The 23,203-nt window shown below is 56.2% G+C and overlaps 1 protein-coding gene across 1 annotated transcript in view; it reads right to left on the bottom strand.

The window, feature by feature from the left end:
• Window positions 1-23,203, bottom strand: part of ZCCHC24 (zinc finger CCHC-type containing 24) — a 53,809-nt gene that overhangs the window by 5,490 nt on the left and 25,116 nt on the right. Inside the window, exon 3 of the mRNA XM_079136919.1 lies at window positions 3,446-3,610. Within this exon, the coding sequence (XP_078993045.1) occupies window positions 3,446-3,610 (165 nt within the window). The remainder of the gene's footprint in view (window positions 1-3,445; window positions 3,611-23,203) is intronic.

Raw genomic sequence — 23,203 nt, 5'->3', positions numbered from 1 at the left:
GGCCAGTGCAGAGGACGGAGTTTGACTTTGTGTTGGATCTCAAACGCGAGTTCTGTCCCTGCAGGACAAGTTTCCACGCCCCAAGGGCTGGGGAGCACTCCCTGGGCTGAGCCCGCTGGCTACTCGCTGCCGTGCTGTAGGAAGGGCTGCTTGACCTTGAGCTGAAATCTGGGCACTTGGCCCGCATGCTGGAGATCCCAGACACGGGGGCCACATGGGATTCCCACTCAGTCTCAGGAACATCTGACCATCTAGCCAGATGGTTCTGGCCACCTTTGCGCCCCCTTCTCCCCCACAGCCTACTGACCAGGACCCTCCCTCAGCCAGTGGCTCAGAAGGGTCCAGAGAGGCTGCAGTGAGCAGGCCTGACCCTGCCTTATTCCCATGGCGTATTCTTTACATGGCTAAGAGGTGCCACCTAAGTCTGGCTGCCCAGCGGGTGGTGTATGGCCGTCAGCCTTACAGATGAGGAAACTGAGACGCACCAGAGACTCAGCCAGGGCCTGCAGGGAGGAAGTGTGCCATACCCTGTTCCACGCCCCTAGCTGCCCTGGCCCGGGTTTCAGGCCTGGCTTATGGCCAGGGTCCACTCCAGACCTCACGCACTCCTCTAACTATCCCAGGTCCCTGGCTTCCTGTCCCAAGGGCAGCATCCTCCTTGGACACTGCTCTGCCACCTGTGCTGGGAGGCATGTCCCCTTCACAAGCACAGGGCACCCCTGGGGTTCACCAGCACCGGCCCAGTTGTGTCCCCTGTGGGACATCTGCCTTCCGGTCTCATTCCAGGGGCTGGCAGTGGCTGAGCAGGCCCAGGAGAAGAGCAGAGCTTCCCAGGAGTGTGGGAGACTCTTTCCAGCTCATCCTGAAGACTTTTCTGGAAAACTCCTTTGTTGGTGTCTTCTGCAATGTCTCCATATGACACAAAACCACTAGACTCAGGCAGAACTTTGCATACCAGCTCAGCCACCCACCTGCTGAGGGCTCCTGGGAAGGACTTCTCCTCCAGAACTTTAACTTGCCTTTCTGTAGCCTGGGTGGGAGGTTCATAACATTGGCTGCCTTTTGCCTAGGTGTGTATGTATGTGTGCGTAATAGAAGGTGAATGAGATGGCTGTCTTAAAGATTTTATACCCACAAAGAGCTCTCCAAGACTTAGTAATTGCTGTGTGACCATAAGCAAGTTACTTAACCTCTCTGTGCCTCAACTGTCTCTTCCATAAAATAGGGCATAAGAATATCTACTTGATAGGGTTGTTGTGAAGAGTACATAAGGTATACAAAGTGATTGGAACGGTGCCTGGCATATGGAGAGCATTTGGAATGTTGGCCAGTATTAAAACCATGTATTATCATTAGTATTATGTAGGATTAGGGGCAAGATGGGGGCAGGGGAACCCTGGAGTCCCTGTGGAAATGCTCTTGTAACATCCCGGCCCGCCCCAGCCCTCAGCTCCTCCTTCCTTGGCCATGACCTACTGGGGCCGCTTTCCTGTGTGAGCCCTGGCCTGCCTGCTCAGCCCTTGGCCTGCTGTGCCCGTGGGAGCTTGGGGGAGCCCTCAGGATGACTTCCCTCCGCGGAGGGAAACACGGCAGCTGGGACTGATCTGCGCGGTCACCCCACCCCTGCGGGAGGCAAGCCCATTAGTGTTTTCTTCTCCTGGGGGGCAGGGTCTGCAGGGGGAGCCACAGCTGGAGCCTGACAGGAAACAGATGTGGCTGGGGCAGGCAGCAGGGCTCTCAGGGGCTGCTGCCCTGGTCAGCGGGGACGGGGCAGGAGAAGTCCGCCACACCCCTTCGCTGGGGGCAGAGGGAGGAGCCCTGCCCCTCCCCTCGGCTCTCCAAAGGCTCCTGACTGCCGGGAAAACAGGAGGGGTGCCATCCCTGAGCCTCCTCCAGCTTGCGACTTCCTGAGCGAGAAGCTCCAAGGCCCAGAGGAGGAGATGAGGACAACAGAACTGGGTCCCCTCTGAGCTAGCTGGCTGGGTGCCCCTGTTCAAGGCCCATCTCTTCTGGGGTCTCAGTCTTCCCACGCACACAGTAGGTGCTCCATTAACACTGACTGAGCGGCTGAGAGAGGGCAGGCAGAGCCACGCGCACTGGAGTGATCCTTCTAGATTGGGCTTTGAAGGCTCCAAGCCTGTGGATGGAGATGGAGGTAGGGTGGTCCCCCAGGCTGTGCGGGCAGGACGGAGGTGATGGGCAGACCCAGGGGTGGTGTAAAGTCCGGATTGGGCCGCCCTGGTAGAAGGGACAGATGCTAGCACACATGATCCAGGGCAGGGGCTGAGGAGACAGAGCCAATGCTGGGGGCAGGTCCCACCCGCCGCAGGTGATTAGCTGGACCTGGTTGGTTCCCATCTCCCCTCCCCAGCCAGCCACGTGGCCTGTCCTCACTGCTCCCAGGTCCCATCTGCCTCCCCAGGTCCCACGCTACCCTCCAGCCCTACACTTGGTCCTTCTTGATGAATCCCACCTTCGCTCCTGATCTTGAGTAAGTCCCTTACACCCCTGTGCCTCGGTTTCCCCCTCTGTGAAATGGGGAAACAAGCCCTACCCTCTGGGGTGTCTGAGCGAGAACACACAAAGTCTCGGAGTGTGCCTGGGAGCGGCGAACACCAGCTCACCCAGGTGCGCGGCGGCGGAGCCGCGATACATACCGAGGCCCGTCTGGTCTCCGGGGCGCCCAGTTCAGTAGACTTCCCAAACACAGGTGCGATTTCAACTCAGCAGTGCCCTCTCCCACCTGGGGACCCTTCCCAGACTAATCTCTGCACACCCCCTAGGTAATCGTCTTAAAATGAAGTCGAAAGTCCCGTGCTCGGGTCCTTGAGGTAGCTGCCCCAGCTCCGGTGACCTTTCCATTTAGCTCTCCACTCCATTCCTCTCCTTCTGCTCCCTCACCCAGATTCGGGCTTCAAGTCCCCAGGTCCTAAAGCCTCGGACCCTGGCTCCTACTGCGCTCTTCCTAGGATGCGCCCCCAGCCACTTGTGGCAGGTCTAATCCCCTCCCCTCGGTCCCCAGGTACAGAGCCCTCCTCTGAGCGGCTGTCTCTTTGCCGCTTGCCTTAGGTCCCCGCCACCCCTGCCACCCGTTCGCACGTGAGCACGGGATGGGCACAGAGGTGGACGCTGCGCTCTGCAGCACCCTGCTGCCCCACCGGCCGGGTTGTCTCAGGGCGGCACCCCATTCATTAGGGGCCTCGGCTCTCAGGCTTTTCCTGCCGTCGCCCCTTTATCCTCATTTCTGTCCTGGGGAAGCGGCTGTCCCTCCCCTTCACCCATTTCAGATGAAACAAGGGAAGAAAGGACGATCTGGCCTCGTCCTCACTGCACGAAGTAGCAAAATGCGGACCAATGAAGGAAGAGTCCCCCGCCCCCAGGGTCCTCGGCGTGCCCCGCCCCCTGCGGCCGCGCCCCCCGCCCCGCCCATCAGGCCGCCGCTCACCTGCTTGTGCGGGTACACGTTGATGTGGCACTTGATGCACTCCTGCCCCATGTTGGCCCAGGAGTTTCCGCTCATCCATTTTCTTTTGCACTTGGGACACTTGTACTCGCCAAAGCAGCGCTTTTTGCCCTGGTAAGGGGTCAGACCCTCGCCTTTGGGGCGTGCCTGGAGGACAAGAAGCAAACACGGGATTAGCATCCATGGGTCCCCAAGTCCCCACGGGGTCCCCATGGCCTCCACTTCCGTCTGCATATCCTGTGTTTGTGTGCGCAGGCCCCTTTTATCCCCAATCTAGAGATTACAAGGTCACCTCCTGAGCACGGTCAGGAATCTCACGCCTGGGAGACCCCTCCACGCACACAGCATGGAGAACGGGGCGGGGTGGTGGGCAGAGGAGAAGAGTACTCAGGGATGGCCAGGGGCTACGTTTTCTTTTCTTTTCTTTCGTTTTCCCTTTTCTTTTTCTTTTTTCCTGGTGCTGGGGATCGAACCCAGAATCTACTGCAGGGTGAGCGAGTGCTTACTCTACCACTGAGTTACACCCCATCCAACTAACAGTCTTAATTGCAGTCATTTCCCCTTAAATGTAGTTTTGCTTTCCTTGGTTTCAGTTATTTATGGCCAATATTAAAAGGAAAATTACAGAAATAAATGTTAAATCACACGCCATTCTGAGTGGCACGATGAAATAGCCCTCTGTCCTACCCTGAACATGAATCATTCCTTTGGCCAGTGTATCCATGCGGCATATGCGACCCACCCATACTGGTTATCAGGTTGACTGCTGAGGTACCAAAGTGACTGTTCAGGAAACCCTCATTTTACCTAATAATTGTCCCTAAATGCAAGAGTAATGATACCAGCAATTTAGATATGTCAAAGAGAAGCCTTTAAGTACTTTCTTTAAGTGAAAAGATGAAAGTCATTAAGAAAAAGAAAAAAAAAATTATTCTGACGTCCCTAAGATCTATGGTAAGAACAGATCTTATGACTGACCATTGACCTGTGGAGAAAGAAAAAAAAAAAAAAAAAAAAAAAAATTCATGCTGGTTTTATTGTCTCAACTCAAATTTTAAAAGTTAGGGCCAAAGTACACAAAAAGTGCTTAGTTAAGATGGAAATGACATTAAATTATAGGATCTGGTGCTGTCCATGGAATCCACTGAGGACCCTGAAATGTATCTCCCTTAGGGAGGGGGGACTATGATCTCAAAGACAGAAAGTCTTCTCAGAGCTGCTTTGACTTGTGCATCTTTTATGATGAGCAAGAGGGAATTTTAAATGTATTTAAGAATCATCAGACAAAAAAAGGGAATAATGGTGGAATGAACCTGACCTATGTACATATATGAATCTACACAGTGAATATCACCTTCATGCAGTTCCAAAAGGCACTAACTAACTTAAAAAATGATAAATAAATAGCAGAAAAATCAGTAGAGTAGAGGGAAGGGAACAGGGAGAGGGAAAGGGGAAGTACTGGGGACTCAATTAGAGCAAATTATATTCCATGCTTATAAAATTATGTTAAAATTAACCCTAATATTATATATAACAAAATGAAACTAATTAGAAAAAGAAAAAAAGGGAAGAAAACTTTTTCCTTTTTGAACTATTTGTTCATATTCTCTGTGATTGTTTTCCTGTTGGGGTTTACTTTTTTTTCTTGTTGATTTGTAACTGCACTTTACATATTAAAGCAGCTAGTTCTCTCCTGCACAATGTTTTTAAAAATGGCTCCATTGAAATGGGATTCACATTTCCTACATTTCATTCATTTAAAGTGGACAATTTACTGGTTTTTAGTATATTCAGAGTTGTTCAACCTTCACCACAGACTAATTTTAGAACATTTTTGTCGGTCCCCAAAAGTAGCCCTGAATCCATTGAGAGTTACTCTCTATCCAAGCCCCTTCTCTCCACATACCCAGCCTTAGCCAATCATTAATCTATGCTGTCTCTTCATATTTCCCTATTTTAGATATTTCATCTGAGTGGAAACATACAATGTTTGCCCCTGTGTCTCTGGCTCCTCTCGATTACTGTTTTAAGGTGCTTCCGTGATATAGCACATGTCAGTACTTCATTCCGAGTTGCCAAATCTTACTCCACTGTACAACTATGCTGCTTTATTTACCCATTCATCAGATGAGAGACGTTGGGTTGTTTCTAATTTGGGGCTATTATAAGTAAAACTCTTCTGAGCAATCAATTATGCATTGTAGTGTTTTTAAAAGATGGCTTAGTTACCCCTACATTTAGAAATAGGCGATTCCACATAGAAACAAGACCATGCTAATCTAGTACTCTTGCTGGCTGAGGCCGAGGAGTGACTGACCATCCGGTGGCTCACGTGCATCCTCTATGTCCCCTCCTCTCCCACCAGCGGCTCCCTGCATCTCTCTTGCCTGCTTGGCCCTTGCAGGCTGTGAGTTTGGGATGAGTTTAAACACAGGCTCTGAACTGAGACCACGTGTGGTTCCCAGATGGCAGAGACAGCATCACCTCATAGCCTGTTAGAAGTGAAGGCTCTCAAGCTCCACCTCAGATCCATCGAGTCAGAACCTGCATTTTGAGCCCCAGGAAATTCCCATGCCATTAAGTTTAAGAAGGCTTGGGCCACGAGATGATCTGTGTCCACAGTAGTTTCCCTGAGTAATTACCCAAATGCTAAGCAGTGCATTGTGGTTAAGAGCACAGACCCTGGATCCAAACCTCAGCTCTGTGATCCTGGGGCAGTTAGCTCCCAAAGATAAGCCAAGTGACTATCACAGTAGGCTGTTCTGAGGATTAAATGAGATAATACAGACAAGACGCCAAGAACAGTGCCAAGCACACTGAGGGAAAAACAGGAGCATTAGCACTATGATTATTGTGTATTACTATAGAACAACAGTGGTATAGAAAATAATAACTTCTTCCTCTGGTAATCATGTTTTTTTAAGTTTTTAATTTTTTTTTTTTTTTAATTTCAGGAGGCATTATACCACTCGATGATGGCCTACTAGAATTTCAAGCAAAATACTAACAAGGAACATATGTGCTGAATGTGTAAATCTAAGCTTAGAAAGTGGGCAGCAACCCTGCCCTGATTTGGGCCCACTTCCTTCTGCCTCTGTGATCCACGGGCGAACCTCCTGGCCGCTATGCTACCCGCGGGAGGAGGCTCAGTCTGAGCTGCGGGCAAGTCTGAGAGGGGTGGGTGGAGCCACAGGGAGTAGGCAGCCTGCAGGCAGGGCGCTGGATTTGTGGCACAGGGGTTAACCTGGATCTCTGATGAAACCTGATCTCTGCAGCAGTCCTGTTGGTGGGTGTCCCTCTGACCCTTCCAGGGTCACCCTCTGCACTGGGGCCTGCTACCCACAGCTCTGAGCAGCTTCTACAGCCTTCCTTCCCCTCCAGTCTACTACAGTAAGACACCACAGCTGCTGGCTCTCCTCCCTGCTCCCAGTAGCACCTACCTGTTAAAAGGGAACAGGGGTGGGTCCCTTAAACGCAGTACAGTCTGAGACTCCTTGAGGAAGGCAGGAATTTGGGGCAAGTCCTCTGCCAGGCCTGCTTCCGCAGGGATCTGCTCTGTGGACTTCTTGGCTCACAGAGCCGACAGGGCCTGGCGCCTCACACAGTCAGGGCAAAGGGCAAGGGTCAAGGTACCAGAGGAGAGAGGTCAGGTCATCCTAGGACTCCCAGCAGAGCAAAGCATGAGGACTGGGGCAGGATTAGAGATAGACTTCATAAACTTGGATCCCAGGACTTTGTGCTTCAGAAATGACGGGGAAGGAAACCACACAGAAAATGGGGTGCAGAGTGTGGACCAAAGGGAGAAGCAGGAAGATAAAAGAGCAGAGTGCGGGTGGGCCGGGAGCAGGCCCCACCTCTGAATTAGATAAGCTGCCCTTCTAGCCGCTGGGTCCAGGCCCTCGGCCTCCCGCAGGCCCAGGCATCCTTGGCATGCTGCTCCCATGGCCACCAGGCCAGGCCCTGGGAGGGCCCTGCACTGACACCCCATCACTCTGGACGTGGCTCAGATCCTACGTCACAAGCTGGCTTCACATGTGAGCAGATTGACATTGTGTCCCTCAGCAAGCCACTGGACAGCTCGGTGCCTCAGTTTCCTCATCTGGAAACTGGATGACGATGGCGCGCCTGCCTCCCTGTGGTGCGGGGGCATTCAGGGGTGTGACAGCTCAGCTCAGCTCAGAGCCTGGCACACTGCAGCCCCACTCCCTCGGCTGCACAGGGGAGCTGAGGCTTTGCAGGTGCTGCAGAAGCCAGAACTGAGATCTGCAGCCTTTGTCCTAAGAGGAAGGTTCCAGAGACTCGTGGGACACCTGGGTAGCAGGTGGGCTACTTATCCCAGGGTTGGAGGGGAAGGATCAGGTGTCTTCACCTTCTGGAATTCTCGGGGAAGCACCAAGAAAGACAGAGGGAGCTTGGAGATGTGCTGGCGGAGGACAAGAGGGAAGGGGACTGAACTGTGTGGCTCCCTCCCTGCCAGTGCCCACACCACTCTTCCAGAACCCTGTGGGGCAGGGAACAGTGTCACGTGGCTTAACAGCTGGAGACACGGAGGCACAGGGCACAGGCAGGACTGGCCTACCAGCATCCTTATTGGGAGGGGCTAAGCTTGCAAGCGCTTCCACAAGGCCACACCTGGCTCGCCCCTTTGTCCACCCCTCACACGTGTATCCCCCCCACCCCCCCGTGCAATGAGGCCACAGCCTGCACTTGGGAGAAAATTCCCAGGGCCTCCAGCCCAGCCCAGACAGGGTCAGGCCTTGGTCTCACCCTCTGCAGGACAGAGGGGTAGGTGGCCTGCTGGGCCAGGAGGAAGAGGCAGTAGATGAGGGGAAGACAGGCCAGTCCGTGGACAGAAGGTCAGTCAGTGGACAGCAGCAGTGAGGAGCCACTTCCTGGAAGGGCCCGTCCTGACATTGTTTACGCTTCCCAGTGAGGGCAGGACCGAAGACAGAAGGCATTTTTAGCAGAACAAAGGCTTCTCTGCCCGGACACCCTCCCCTTGCCTTTGTCCAGAAACGCATGACCTCTCATAAACTTCAGCAAGAAACATACAGTCCTGACTCTGCAGGGGCCACCACTGGCCCAAGCTGGGGAAAGCTGCCAGGCCTCCTGACCCAGGCCCCTGTCACATCCCCCCTGGGGAACCACTCTGCCAGGAGCCTGGCACAGCTCACTGGGGCTCAGAAATCACCCCTGATGGCACAGACAGGCCCTCTGGGGACACAAAAGGCAAGGGGACTTGCTTGAGGACACACAGTGAATCAGGGACAGAGCGGGTTGTGGGAAGTGACCTCTGATCTTCAGATTGGGGCTAGAATGGCTGCAGCAGGGCAGCCTGGGAAGTGGGCGGTTGTGGCTGGGGAGGAGCAAAGGAAGGCAGAGTTGGGCCGGGGACAGGGAGGAGCCACCCAGGCAGGCAGCAGCCTGGGATATGGTGGAGGATGGGGACACTCTTCGGAATTCAGGTTCCATGCTTTCTTTCCTTTGGTGCATGGCTCTCTCGAGGTCGGCCAGGTGGTGGGGAGCTTCCTGTAGCTGGAGGTAGGCAAGCAGAGACTGGGTAAGCAACTCTCAGGGGGCCTGCAGAGGGGATGTCTGTCCTGGTCAGGCAGTTGAGCCCGGTGAGGTCACTTCCGCTAGGGCACTTCCAACTCCATCATCCTGACCTTGGGGCTGGTGAAGGTTGCCGGTTCAGGTGGGAGAGTGGGCACTGTCAGATGCTACTTGGGAGGGGGCTGGCCAGATATATTCTCCTACTCTATTTCTATCCAGATACTTAGCTAAGAGGCTTCAAGCTTTAAAAAGCATCCATTCCTCCTTCCAGGAAAATCCACTTCTGGGTGACTGTCCTCATGAGATGATTAGAGGTGTGGACCAAGGGGGTGCTCCAGATGTTTGCCACAGCACTGTTTAGAACAAGGAGACCCTGGAACAAGCACCACGTTCCACAACAGTGCCCTGGTTCTCTAAAGTGTTACACCCATTGGACGGACGACAACTTAGCCATTAAAATGGTTAGGATGACTTTTGTTAGAACCACACCATGGAAAGGAAGAAGCAAAGAAGGCCAGCAGGAAGCCAGCCAGAGTTTCAGAGGTCGCCTCCAGGAGCCAAGGCTGCTGATGGCGTTACTTCTGCTGATGGGTCTACCCTAATGAAGGGACTGTCTTCCATGAGTGGGCTCAACTCCTTGAAGAGGGTGATTGACCAGCCCATGTCCTAGTCTTCAGACCCTTCCTGCCCACCAGGGGGCGCCCTGTCCTCTCCCTGTGGTGGGAACCCTGTGGGGGCAGTTCTGTCCTCACTCCTGCCCCTTGCAGTGTGGACACTGGGGCTGGTGTGGGGCACTGTTGAACCTCTGTCTGCTGGTTCTGCGGGACCGTATTCATGTCCTAAAGCTACCCCGCCCCCAGCACAGAAGGTAGCCTCCACCCCTCCTGCTCCTGCCAATGTTCAGGGAAGCCAGAAGTAGTCTCCTTTGTCCTGTGACACAGCCTGGTCTCTCAGCTGGTCATGATGTCCTTCCAGAGTCAGCCATTCTCAGGGTGTGGTTGGACCCCCCAGGGGCCCTTGGGACTGGGAGTCCCTTTTTCATAGATGACCTTTATGGCCTTTGGTGGCTTGGTGTGGAGCATCACAGGAATGCTGGACCCAGGAGCGGGTGGCCGGAAGTTGCTGAAGGCTTGTTACTGTCTGACTTGACTTTCTCAACTTCCGGAACCAGGGTCACACAAAGGAAGGAGTCCAAGTCAGGATGGGAAGAAATTGGAGAGGGCTGCTGTCACTGGTGTTGGCAAGCTGGGGCATCCCTTCCCCGCTCTGGACCTCAGTTTTCCCACTTCCAGAATGAGGGGTGGAACTGACCTCAGGGCAGGGCCACTTACCTCCCTAGAGGCCTGCAGCTCAGCACGTGCCTGGCAGCCCTAAGGTGCTCCCCCTCCACAGAGCATGAGGTGGTCCCCTGCATCCAGCTGAGAGGCTCTGGATGAAGCTGAGAGTGTCAGGGGAGGAAGCAAAGATGGGCTTCCTGCAGCCCCTGCCCAGCCCCTCTGTGTGCTCTCCTGTGGCCCTGGCCTTGAGTCCAGCATCCCAGACAGGAAGAGCCCTGGGTATCAGGAGTCTCCAAGGGCTCTGCCCGCTGAAGACACAGAGGCCAAGGGGTCGGGACCTCTGGCCCACTGCTTTGAGGGGTATCAGAGGAGGTGGAGGGTGGCCGAGCACAGACTCGTGGCCCAGCCTGGGGCTCTGTGTGGACCTGCTGGCCCTTCTTAGAGGCCTCCCTAGCAGAAGTAGAAACTTCCTCTCTGGAAACCCTCTTCTTGCTCTCCCTGCTAACTCTCCTTGAGCCTGAGGTGCTGGAAGCTAGATGCTCAGCTGGGCCCTGGCTCTCCCAGGTCCACCTCAGAGCCTCAATTTCATATTCTGCCAGGTGAGAAGACTGCTTTGGAGGAGCTGGGGACACTAACCTTCAATGAGCACCTACTATGTACCAGGCACTTCCTAAGCTGCCACTTTACCACCCTCCGCTTGGCAGGAGAGCAGAGGCCCAGGGAGGCCAAGCAACCTGCAGAGAGCCCCAGTACTGATGCCAGAGTGTCAAAGTGTCGCTTTGCACCTAGTGAAAGCCAGACAGCCGGGCCCTCTGAGGAACACAACCCACCTCTGACTGACACCTCAGCATGCATTCGTTCGTTCAGGGGACATTTTTTGTGCACCTCTGTACCAGGCTTTGTGGGCAATTCCAGAAATATGGGAATAAGCGAGGCAGCTGAGAAACACTGTGCCTTCAAGGAGCTCAGTCCAGGGCCTTCCAAAGGGTCAGCTGGCACCTTTCCCATCCTGACCCACACCCATCATACACCCCTCAGTGGCTCACCCCCAGGCTCAAGCCTGGCTCCGACTCGAATATGTGGAAACGTGTTAAACCCACATCCTCAGGCAACGGCCACCCAGGGCCCCTAGGTGATAGGCACGGGGCCAGTCCATGACACCCGAAGTCATCTCTAATCAGTGCAGCAACCCCTCAGAAGCAGCACTCTCCGCCCTAATGGCAGGTGAGGCGCAAGGCGCAGGAGGGCGGGCGGCCGGCTTCCGACATCACATAACTGGTGAGCAGTGGGGACAGATCCGAAGTCAGGTGGGTTAGTTACCAAACCTGTGCTTCCCCCTCTTCTCTGCGCTCTGCTGCACTGCCTAGGGACCCTCCCAAGACCCCCACAATCATGTGTCCCCACAACACACGTCCTGGGACGCCGCCTGGCTTTAGCCCGCCCCAGGCAGCTGCAGGCTGCAGGCTGCCCCAGAGGAAGCAGCCGGTCGGAGGGACAGGTGGGCTGGGCCGCCGGGCCCGCAGGATGCCGGGAGGGAGGAAGGACGCAGTGAGCGGCCATCCTGGGCTTCCTCCCGAGCCTCAAGGGCCTCCTTGTCTGAGCGCAGACGGCCTGGCCTCCTGGCTGCAGGCCCCCTCCCCTTCTCTGGGTTCCTGCCGCAGCCCAGCATGGGCCCGGGAGGCTCAGCCTCCTCGGCACCCCTCCCACCCCTCAGCCCAAAGCCACCGCAAAAAGGCCATCCTGGTCCCACAACGCTAGGGTTTGTCAAAGTGCAGGGAACAATGGGAGCTTTCACAGGGACAGGAAGGGGCCTCAGGAAAGCCCTGGGGAGGGGGCTTCGCTGGGGACGGGGTGGCGAGGAGGGAAGGGGCCAGATAGAGAGGAGCAAAGAAGGGAGAGATGAGGGGGGAAGAGACCCAGGAGGGGTGGGAGCCAGAGCAGCCAAGGCTGGAAGGAGGGACAGGGTGGGGGCGGGGCTCCACAGAGCAGAGGGGACCTGGGCGTGACAATGACAGGCAAGAGGTGATGGGGAGTCAATCAACCTGAGGGAAAGGGGACACAGACACAGAGACCAAGAGGTGTCTTCAGGACCTGGGGCAGGCATGCAGGGACCTCTCGCACCCTGGCATGTCTCCAGGTGCCGTGCCCAGGACGCAACAGGAACCCCTCACTCCAATCCCCCCACCCCCCACCACCACCGCCAGGCCATCTGCAGGACTCTCAGGCAAAACCTTTTGGAAAGTGAGGACTGAATCACACGCACAGGCAGGCACCCCCGGGTTATCTGCTTCCTGCCTCTGGCTTCCCTCCACCCGCCAACCGGGGGAGCAGAGCCGAGGGCAGGGAGGGGGAGAGGGGCCAGGCCAAAGGGTGGAAAACATCAGAATCACAGGCGTTGCAAAAGACATGGGCATCCTCCCCTCGTGACTGCTGACTGTGGTGGCGGCACAGGGGTGGATCTGAGATTTGCAACCGCCCTGGAGTTTGTCGATCCCTTCGGTGGCGCTGAGTGGAGAGCCAGGTCCCTGTGCATCCTTGTCAGCATCCCCATCTGCTCAGCAAGACCTTCCTCCTCATGGTACCCCTCTCTCCTGCTGCACCCCAGTCCAGCCAGGCTGAGTCCCCCTCAAGTACTCTGACAGCCCCTTCAGGCTTCGGGCCCCCATCACCGCGGGACGGAGATGAAGTGCCCAGGCTGCTGGAGCCCCTTCTCCATCTTCCCCATGCTGACCTTCTAACCTTGGCCGCTGCTGGTCCCATCTACAAAACTTAAGCTTGAGTAAAAACCCAAGTCACTATCTCCCCCCATGCCTTTGCTCTTGTGGTTCTCTACGCCCCCCACAGTGAATGACCAGATGTCCTTCAAGCTCAAGGGCACCCCTTCTCACCTCCCCATCTCAGTGTCCACTGCCCTCCTGGACGTCCTTACTCCTCTGAGTCCCATGCTAGCTCTCCAGCTGAGAACCTCCTGCAGTGTCCCCTGAAGAAGGCTGGGCTCCCCAAACTCCCAGGAGACAGTGTGGCCTGCATCCCTTGTTTGGCTATGGGTCATGTCCTGCCCTGACCTGGCCCTAGCACATCAGGCTCACAGATTTCATCTGAGGTTAAGGAAACACCGCGACCTTCCGTGCTGCTTCCCAGAGCCTCCTTGTGCGTGTGTGGCCCCCTGGGGCCCTCACTGCCTCCCCCTTCTCTTGGGGTCCCAGGCCCGGGTCAGATCTTAGAGCCCATCACCAGCTAGAGGGGTGCCCAGACCTGGGCTGATATGATGGGCCAGGTGCGAGGTGGACAGCAGAGGCAAGGATCAGGCAGGGGCCTCTCGGGCAGGAGGTTGCAGTGTGGGGCTGACCCTGGAGTGGGCCCTATCCTCTCACAGGACGCCCCTCCTGGGCTGCACTGAGCACTCTGTATGGCAGCACCATTTCCATAAGCTGCCTGGCCCTGGGTCTGTGTCTGAGGCGTCCCTGGAGAGGCCTGGAGAAGGTGGCCCAGAGAAGCCCAGCTCTCTCTGCCGGGGCGCCTCCACACAGCAGCTCCCAGGGGCAGGAGGCGGTGGGTGAGGAGGCAGGCCGTCCTCAGTCTACAAGGAGGGCCACAGTGAGGGAGGAGGGGACAGGGGAGCTCAGCTGAAAATAGCAATGGGGGAAGGGCGTGGAGGGTGGCCCAGTGCCAGAAAAGGGATCTGGTCTGTCCTGGCTGGCGAAACGCTGGAGTCAGCAGTTTGGGGCGACTCTGAAAGGAGCGGGGGGCTGGGGCTTCTACGGCTGCCTGGTGCAAGGCTGTAGGTCTGCCTTCCAGACTCCACTCCGTCCTCACATAAATCACCTCTTCGTGGGGCCTCTATTTCCTCATGTGGCCAGGGAGGGGTAGACAGAGAAGCAAGCCTCCCACCTCTGAGGACTGGTGAGCTCAGCTGTCAGAGCTCAGGACAACTGGACACCCAGGGGTACCGGCAGCACTACACCCACCTTGTGCAGAGGCTGGCCATGCAGTAGACACTAGGCAGCTCCAACGTGAACTGGTTCCAGATGAGACATTGAAGGCCCAGAGAAGTTAAGTCACCTGTCCAAGGTCACAAAGCAAGGACCTGCTCTGACCTGGCCCTAGCACATCAGGCTCACAGATTTCATCACAGATTTCAGGCCTTGGAACCTGGTCCTTCTGGCTGTTGCCCAGTTCACTCATTACTGCATGAGCTACCTGAGGGCCAGAAGGCCAGGCACTGGCGTCCAGGTCACCTGTGGTAACTGGACTCAGGCAGAGCAGGGGTTAAGAGGTTTCTATGGCCTATCCAAGCATTTGCCAGCTCTTCCCATGATTCCTTGGAGTTGGCTGGTGTTGGAAATCAGAGATGGAGTTGTGGGGAGCCACGTGTGCAGCACAGAATGCACAGTGTTCTTCTCCCCCCCCCCCCAGGGTGGGGCCCGGCAGAGCAATGACCTTTCCAGGGGGTCATCTGACATTCCCTGCCCTGCAGCTTGGGCTTCACCTGACCCTACTTCTTCACCTAAGGGCTGGGAAGTCATTGCAAAACTGACCCCTTCCCACTGTCCCCAAAGGCCCCAGACGGTTCCGTGCAGGCAGCTCTGTAGGAAGCAGGAGACTGGAGTACCCCCGAAATGTCTGGTTCCCCTCCTGGGCCCCAGGTTTCCCCAGAAGCAAAAGTCCCACAGCTGCTGTGGGCAGGGTCACCTTCAATAGCCATTCCATCTTCCCTACAGTCCCTTGAGATGAGGAGTCCCAACAGAGAGGTTGGGAGATCTTCCTAGGGTCACACAGCCAGAAAGTAGTAGGGCTGGGATCCAAACCCAGGCTTGGTTGGCTCCCACAAGCTTCCTGCCTGGTCTCCAGCTCTGACTTTCTTTGTGCCCTTGTCTGTGAGCAGCGCCAAACCACACATAATCCTGCTGGTGCCCCCACAAGGGAAAAGAGAGAGTGTATACCCATCGTAAAGGTGAGGGGTGGCTGGCTGGTGGTCACTCTTACATCTGCTTTTGCACATCCCATCCCCCTAATATCCTGCCCCCAGCCAAATTCAGTAGAAGTTCTAGAAACTTCCTTGACTGTCCTCCCTGTTGACTCCTCTAGTCTCTGCTCTCCCTCGGAGCCCCTAGCACCTGCCAAAGGAAAGCGTCACACCCTCCTCCGCCACCTGTGCCCAAGCTCCTCTGCTGAGGAAGCCAGCTCCTTCAGTGCTGGTGTGGCCATGAGGCCGCCAGCCACGAGCGTAGGGCGCCTGTCACAGAAGAGCACCCAGGCCGTGGGAGCTGGGCCAACCTGGCTGGGTGCTGACCGCCTCCCAGGGCCAGTGTGGTCCCTGTGCCACGCACCGTGGAGGGAATTTCAGTCCACTTTCCTCACCAGGAAATAGGCTGGCTCCTTCCCACGCCACACCGCCGCGAGGTCTGCTCCTGTCTGTCTGACTCCAAGTGCCCGAGGTGTGATTTTAGGGCACAATTTGTCCCTCACTCACACTTGAGCCTGTACCTGAACCAGCTTGTCTTGTGGCCCTGCTGTCACATGGACGGCTGGCCTCACCAGTAGGTCTGGGGTGGTCTTGAGAATCTGCACCTCTAATCCCACTTTGGGAACTATTGACGAGTCCGTGGAAGTAGCAGTGTCTGTCAGGAGCTGCTGTCTCCACGCTGCCCCCAAGTGCCCATTCTACAGCTCAGGAAACAGTCACAGAGAAGGCAAGTGACTTGCTCAAGCCTTGCAGGAAGTCAGGGTGGGAGGGAGCTGGGAATGGGGCCAGGACTCCTCGCCCAGCAGCAGGCTGGTTGCAAGTTTGGGAGGGCCACAGCCCGGGCTGGGGCAGAAGGGCCAGCTCTGTAGTGGCAGGACTGGGGGAGGTGGAGGTGGTGACTTGGCAGCAGGGTGCTGGGAGAGGGCTGGCCTGGCACTCCTGGCCCAATGCCAAGCCTGGGACTCCTTGTCATCTGGAAGCCATCGCTGCCAACGACGATCATGGAGCAGACCTGGCTGCTGGGGGCCGCGGCTCCGTCTGCTTGGGACAGCGAAGGAACGCAGCCTGCAGGCACCTCCTGCCTCCACCTCTGCCAGAGATGTTTGCCTTGGCACTGGCACACACAGCTCCCAGTAGGCCCAGCTGTCGGGAAAAATCAGCCCTGGAGTGACAGGCATGGGGGCTGCTGGCCAGGTCGGGTGCCCAGGGGCCTGGACCAAAGCCGGGAAACCCAGGCTTAGCTCCCTGCTCTGCCTGCAAGTCTCTGGCTCTTGACTTAGCTCCTTGGGCCTCAGTGTCCCTGCAGGAAGTTCAGGGGCTGCCCTGGCTGGGCTGGAGGCTTTCCACATACTGGCACGTGTCTGATCAGCCTGGGCCCAACTTGCCCCAGGGGTCCTGTCTGTCCTCTGCAGGCCAGTGGGGACTACATGACCAGCAGTGGAATGGGGAAGACCCTGGGGTGACTGTCACATACACCATTATCTCACTTTCCAGGTGGCCCTCCATTCGTAACCTCAAAAAATATATATTGGGTACCACTAAGTGCAGGGCCCGAGAGTAAGGTGGTCAGTGAGACAGACATAACCCATCCCCGTGAACTTACAGGGAGCCAGAAAGAACAAAAACAAGTATCTCTTGCAAATAAGCCAAGTTGTTCTGAGAGCGAGGAAAGAACAGGGCGCTAGGGCTGAAGCTTATGGGTCCTTCTTTGGAGGGGAAATCCACATTGCAGGGTCTGTCCAGGGCGATCTGGGCCATTCCCAGTCTCTGAAGTTTTACCACTTCAGCCACTTAAAGGTGAGAATTTCTTACCTCCTTCCTGCCTGCGACACACCCACCAGCACCCTCTGTGACCGGGGACGAGTCCCTTCATGACCCGGGCTCAGTTTCTCTGCCCATCCCCGAGGTGACGGGGTAGGCCAGGGAAGGCAAGCCCTTCGTGTCAGGTGCCCACTCTGATTGCCAGTATGGGAGCACTGTGTGGTTGGCACGGGTGGTACGACTGGGACGCCCACCTCCCCACAGCTGGGGGTCGGTGCTGAAGGCATACATGGCTTGTGTTGGCATTCCTGGTTCAGCAATCCTAAAGATCCTTCTGGAACAAATATCCCACCACTGGACAAGGCCCAGGCTGGAGAAGGGTGTGAGTCCTGGCAGGGGCCTGGCCATCGTGTCCTTGGTGCTCTGGCCCTGTGACAAGGCTTGCTCTCGCCCTGCTTACATGTGGGTGCTAGGCCTTCTGAGCCTGACCCTGGCTGCAGAACGGCTTCACGACTCTTCCTCCAGGAAGCCTTCCTCCCACCTCCCGCACATCTCGCCTGCCCTCGCAGGCCCTTGCAGGCCTCTGCACTCTGTGCCTCGGGTAGGAAGCACGGGGATGCCCCAGGAGGCTGGTGTGTCTGTGGCTCCTCCCCAGCCCCCGGGCACAGAGACCACGCAGGGCCTCTGCTTCCCTAGTCCAGCATGGGTGTGGCACAGGGCAGGGAGCCTCTGGGGAGCAGGTAGGGGGCAGAGCGGTCATTCTGACATTACTCAGCCCAAGACAAGGAGCTAAAGGAGAGAGCCAGAAAGAGTTGGGGCGGCTCGCGGAAAGGGGGCAGGCAGCGGCCTGGCGACTTCCTGGACAAGCATGCCGGCCGATGTTCCCGGTCCTCAGTGTGGCTATTGTCCCTGATGGTCCAGAGAGAGGGCTCAATAGGCCCTCTGTCCCTCCCTAAGCAGGCTGTCCTGGCTTGGTGGCGTCCCACTCAGGCAGCTGGGAGGCGAGGGCCGACACTTCCTGTCCCCACTGCAAGTGTTCAGAGTGGCAGGAGGAGGGGGGAGCTCTCAAGACAAGCACCCATCTGTGTTCCCCAGAGAAGAGCTGCCCAGCTGGGGGAGGAGGCGGGAGAAAAGAGGGTCAGCGGTGGTGGGGACTTTTCCAACCCTGCGCCTCAGCCCCTCCCAACCAACATAGGCTCTCTCTGAGCTGGAGCTGTCAGGCCATGCACATCCTGGCCATACCTCAGTGCCTTTGCACTGACTGTTCCTGCCCAGAAATACCCCTTCCCCAGATCACCATACCATTTGCTCCTTCTATTTGTCTCTTCCTAGTTGTCCCATCTTTGGGGAAGCCATTCCTGGCCGCCCTACTTGAACTTGACCTACAGCATGGCATATTCATTTGTGTGTGTTTCTTTACTGTCTGTCACCCCACAAAAATACTAGCTGCATTCTTTCCTCAGGGCAGAGCTAGGTGCATAGTAGGTGCTCAGTAAACACATGATGAGTGAACAGATCAAAGTAGCACATATGAGCATTGGTTTACGTGCTGAGGGACATGCTCAGGAAGAGCAGAGCCCTGTGTTTGGGGAGCTGGGGAGGCCAGAGGGGGTGCAGGAGGAGCCAGGTGAAGTCACAGTGGAGAGGGCTCCATGTGGCCAGAGCAGCTGCTATAAGGGCTGCACTTCAGAATGCCTTGGGGTAGCAGCGGGGGATGGGGAGGCCCCTGGGACTGAATCGCAGGGTTGGATTTTAGCTCAGCAACAATGGTGAGCCAGTGTGGCTACTGTCTCTAATGGTCATCTGAGCCTGTGCAAGGTGCCCTGGGGTAGGGTCCACGTCAAAGCTGCAGGGGCCCAGGCACCGGCACAGTGTTATATTGACATTCTCTCACGCCCACATGTGTATGACACACTCACACACTGCCCTGCAGGTGGGCACAGAGGCTCCGGGCAGGAGAGACCACCCTAGAGACAGCCAGGCCACAGGAAGAAGGGCCCGAGGCAGGCCCAGGGCTTTCCCTACCGTTCCCAGCTGCCCACCAGGCCCTGGAACATTTCTTTTGAGCCAAGTAAGAGGAATGGATGGAAGCGGTGCCAAGTACACAGTGGAAGAGAACCCAGGAGGGAGAGAGCAAAACTGGAGCCCAGAGGGCAGGACAGCCTAGGCTCTGCTGTGGTCACCCGACACAAATGGGGCACCTACAGAGTGGGAGACCATCAGGGTCTGGCTGAGCTTCCCACTGGCCCTGCGCTCAGCAGACAGGGTGGCTGAGGCTGGGGTGGTGAGAGGCCTCCAGCACCAGAGCCCGTAGGTGGCAGGAGTAGCTCAGGCCTAGACCGAGCCCGGCGCCAGGAGAGAGTCTGAAGCAAACGTGGGGAGGAAGGGAGGAAGGGCCAGGCTCCTTCCAGACCCTGACACCTCCCGGAGCTGCCGTGCTCTGCGGGGACCCTGCCACAGGCCTGAGAAGGCCTCAGCCCCACAGCCTGCCAGGCCGGGCCACAGGGGAGGGCTCTTCAGTCTCCACCACCCACCTCTCCAGGAGCATGTGTTCTTTCCCTGGCTGGCACCAGGACAGAGACCTGGCAAAAGTCCCTAGCAAAGCCAGTGTCCCCAGACCCTGGAGCTCACCCCAGGTGCTCCTTACTGGGCCCCGACTGTCTCCAGCCTCCGTCTCACTCCCACTGGCTCAGAAGACTGGAATCCCAGGAGTGGAAAGAGCCACTGGGGATTCTCGGCACGTGGAAAGGCTGGAGCCACATGGGGAAAGCCCACATGGGGCACTGAGCCTATGCCCAGAGCTGAGCCTGGCCAGGCACGCAGGTGCACATGCAGGGAATGACATCTAAGGCGCTCCCCGAGCACTGATCTTCAGATGACCGGCCAGATTCACCATCATCACCACCACCACCATCACCACCGTCATCACCATCACCAGTGGAAAAAGGAGCACGTGGCCAAGCACAGAGCAACCGACTCCAGGACCCCAAGGGAGGTGGGAGGTGGAGCTTCCAGCTAACCTCCAGATCCAGGCTGGGCTGTGAGGTGTGCCAGGGTGACCCCTGGGAACGCACACAGGTGTGCGGGCGAGGGGTGTCCAGACCCACATACACTCTCACCCCTGTGTGCATGTTTGCATGCAACCCCCTGTTCTGGGCCCACTGTCACCAGCCAAGGCAGGCTGGGACTAGGCTCAGGACTTGTCAGTCACAGGCAGCTCTCGATTTCAAAAATGACAAAAAGAGCCACACAGAAAATTGAGGAACATGCTGAAGGACAAAATGCAATCACTCCATCTCTTCTGAAAAAAAGTCCTCTGTCTCCATGGTGTGTGCTGCTGTGGCCCCACTGGGAGCTGGCCATTGTCTACCTTGTGGCCCTGCATCCTCCCATCCAACCACGGGCCAAGGGAAAAGAGCTCTGGCTGTGTAGCTCTGGAGACCTGGGTTTAAATCCTCTTTCTGCCATTTATTGACAGCAAGCGCTTGGGAACTTTGTGAATCTCTCTGAACCTTAGTTTCCCAACACTCAAGTGGGGAAAGCAATAGCTATCAGGGGGACAGTGGAGAATTTCTACACTTATGAGTGCAAAGCACTTAGTATGCATTTGGAAATTTGGTAAAAGTGGCCATTATCACCACCATCTTCATCATCGCCACTACCACCATCACTACCACCATCATCGCCATCATCACAACCATCACCATCACTAACACCACCATTATCATCACAACCATCACCATCACTACCACCACCATTATCATTACAATCATCACCATCACCACCATCACCACCACCACCACCATCACCACCCCCACCATCACCACCATCACCACCCCCACCATCACCACCATCACCACCATCACCACCCCCACCATCACCACCATCACCATCATCACCACCACCATGACCACCACTACCACCATCATCGCCATCATCACAATCATCACCATCACTATCACCACCATCACCACCACCATCACCACCATCACCACCATCACCACCACCACCACCATCACCACCACCATAACCACCATCACCACCTCCACCATCACCACCATCACCACCACCACCACCATCACCATCACTACCACCATCATGATCATCACAACCATCACCATCACGATCATCACCACCACCACCCCCATCACCATCACCTTCACCATCACCATCAATACCATCACCACCATCAACACCATCATCACCACCTACCATCATCACCATCACCACTACCTGCATCACCATCGCCATCATCACCAGCAATGTCTTCATATTTGCCTAAAATCTCAGCTATCCAAGGCCTTTTGACCCCTCCTGTGCTGGCCCGCTAGCCTTTTGAAAACCCAGGGGAGTGTGAGATGCCTAATTGCACCTATGACGAGCATAAGTGAGCTCACCCAGTCTCGCAAATGCAAGGCCCTCTTCAAGAGGGGCTCTGCGCTGAGAGTGGCCAGCTGGCGGTGGACATGGCAGCCACTGTTCCCTCCTAGAGTGCCAGAGTTGCCTGTGCGGGGCCTCGTTATATCCTCACACTGATCTGTGAGTTATGATCCACCAGCCCCCAGCAAGGAAAAGCCCAGCAAGGTGCAGGGACTTTCTCCAGGTCACACAGTGAGTAAGGGGCAGCCCACACCTGACTCTTCCCAGCCCACCTGTCTCCTGACCTCCAGGCCAGACGTGTGCTGCACACCCGTGCACCAGTCCTGGGGGAGTGGAACGAGGACTGTGTGGCCGGTTGGCGGGAAATGCCCAGGAGGTCACATGGGACTGCAAGATCCCCTCTTGTGCCTGGTGAAATCGCCAGGCTATAGGCTGTACGTGAGTAATCCTGAGTCATGGGGCTGGTTTCTGTCACCTCAGGTGGACCTGAAGGTCATCTCTACAGAAGGCCGACAGTTCTGTACAAATGATCTGGCCCGGGAAGGACTGCATGCAAAGGGCCATACCATGATAGCCAGGTATTGGGGTCCTGGGTTTGGGCACCAGCTCTATCAAGCAAGTCACCTCCTCTGGGACCTCAGTTTTCCCATCCAGAGTCAGGGTGTGTGTGTGTGTGTGTGTGTGCAGGGAGGTCTCAAGATGGAAAAGCCTCTAATGTCTAAGCTCGACCTGCCACTCTGGGGATTGACAGTTGTGCTAAAATGGAACAGATGCAAAAAGCAATTGAGAGATGATGCTGCACATCTATCCTACTGCCTTCCTGCTGCATGTTCAAATGTGCCCCTCTCACTTGCTCTGCCTTTCATTCCTCCATTGCCAGTGATGGAGGAAGAGCCAAAGCCATGGGGTCTCTGCTCCCCGCCCCACGTCTTCCCCCAAGAGAGGCCCTGCAGGCCAGGAGGGAGGGGGCTCGTGTCTAAGCTTACACAATCACCACCTTGTCTCAGGGAGACAAAGGCCAGGCCCGAGGCCCTGGCTGCCTACTGCCCAGATGGAATGATACATCGCAGAGTTGCTGAATTTAGAATCTCACAAAATGTTAGTGCCACAAACACTTAGATTCTTGGAATCTCTAGAATTTAGGCTAATTATGTGTTAGGATCACAGACGGGGAGAATCTTCATTTCAAAGAACAATAACAACAGCACATTGGACACCCAGAAACACACGGAGAATCACACCATCTTGATGTGTATTGACGACAGAACACAGACTCAAAACCACAGGATGCAGAACAACTGTGTGTCAGAGTCACCCCGAGTGGGCAGCCCGGCTTCCCAGAGCGATAAAACTTAGTGATCACACAGTCTAAGAATCTGGGATGAACATGGTGACAGAAGTGGGACCCCCCTGGGACGATCACTTCTGAGTCTCGCTGCCAGGAGGATATCATGGCTTTTGTTTGCCTATAGAGCCCTGATCACCCCTTGCCTGAGCTCCACCCCCTTTCAGACCTGGGCATGTGCTTTTGCCCAGCTGCACATCAGAATCACTCAAAAAGCTGAAAAAATGCCCATGGTCAGGCCTCCCCCAGATCTACTGAATCAAAATTTCCAGCAGTCCCCCAAATAAACAAACCAAACACCCCAGGATATACTGATGTGAGGCCTCAGCAGAGAATCACTGATCTAGTCCCACCTCTCCACCGTATTACAGATGGGGAAACAGACTGCAAGTAACCGGCCCGAGGACCACAGTGACGTTCCCCAGCCCCTACATCAAGATCACCCCCTAGGCCTC

This window comes from Sciurus vulgaris, assembly GCF_902686455.1.
Source record: "Sciurus vulgaris genome assembly, chromosome: 4".
Classification (NCBI taxonomy): domain Eukaryota; kingdom Metazoa; phylum Chordata; class Mammalia; order Rodentia; family Sciuridae; genus Sciurus; species Sciurus vulgaris.
Note: the sequence above shows the minus strand (reverse complement) of the source record. Positions and strands in the feature narration are given on the sequence as shown.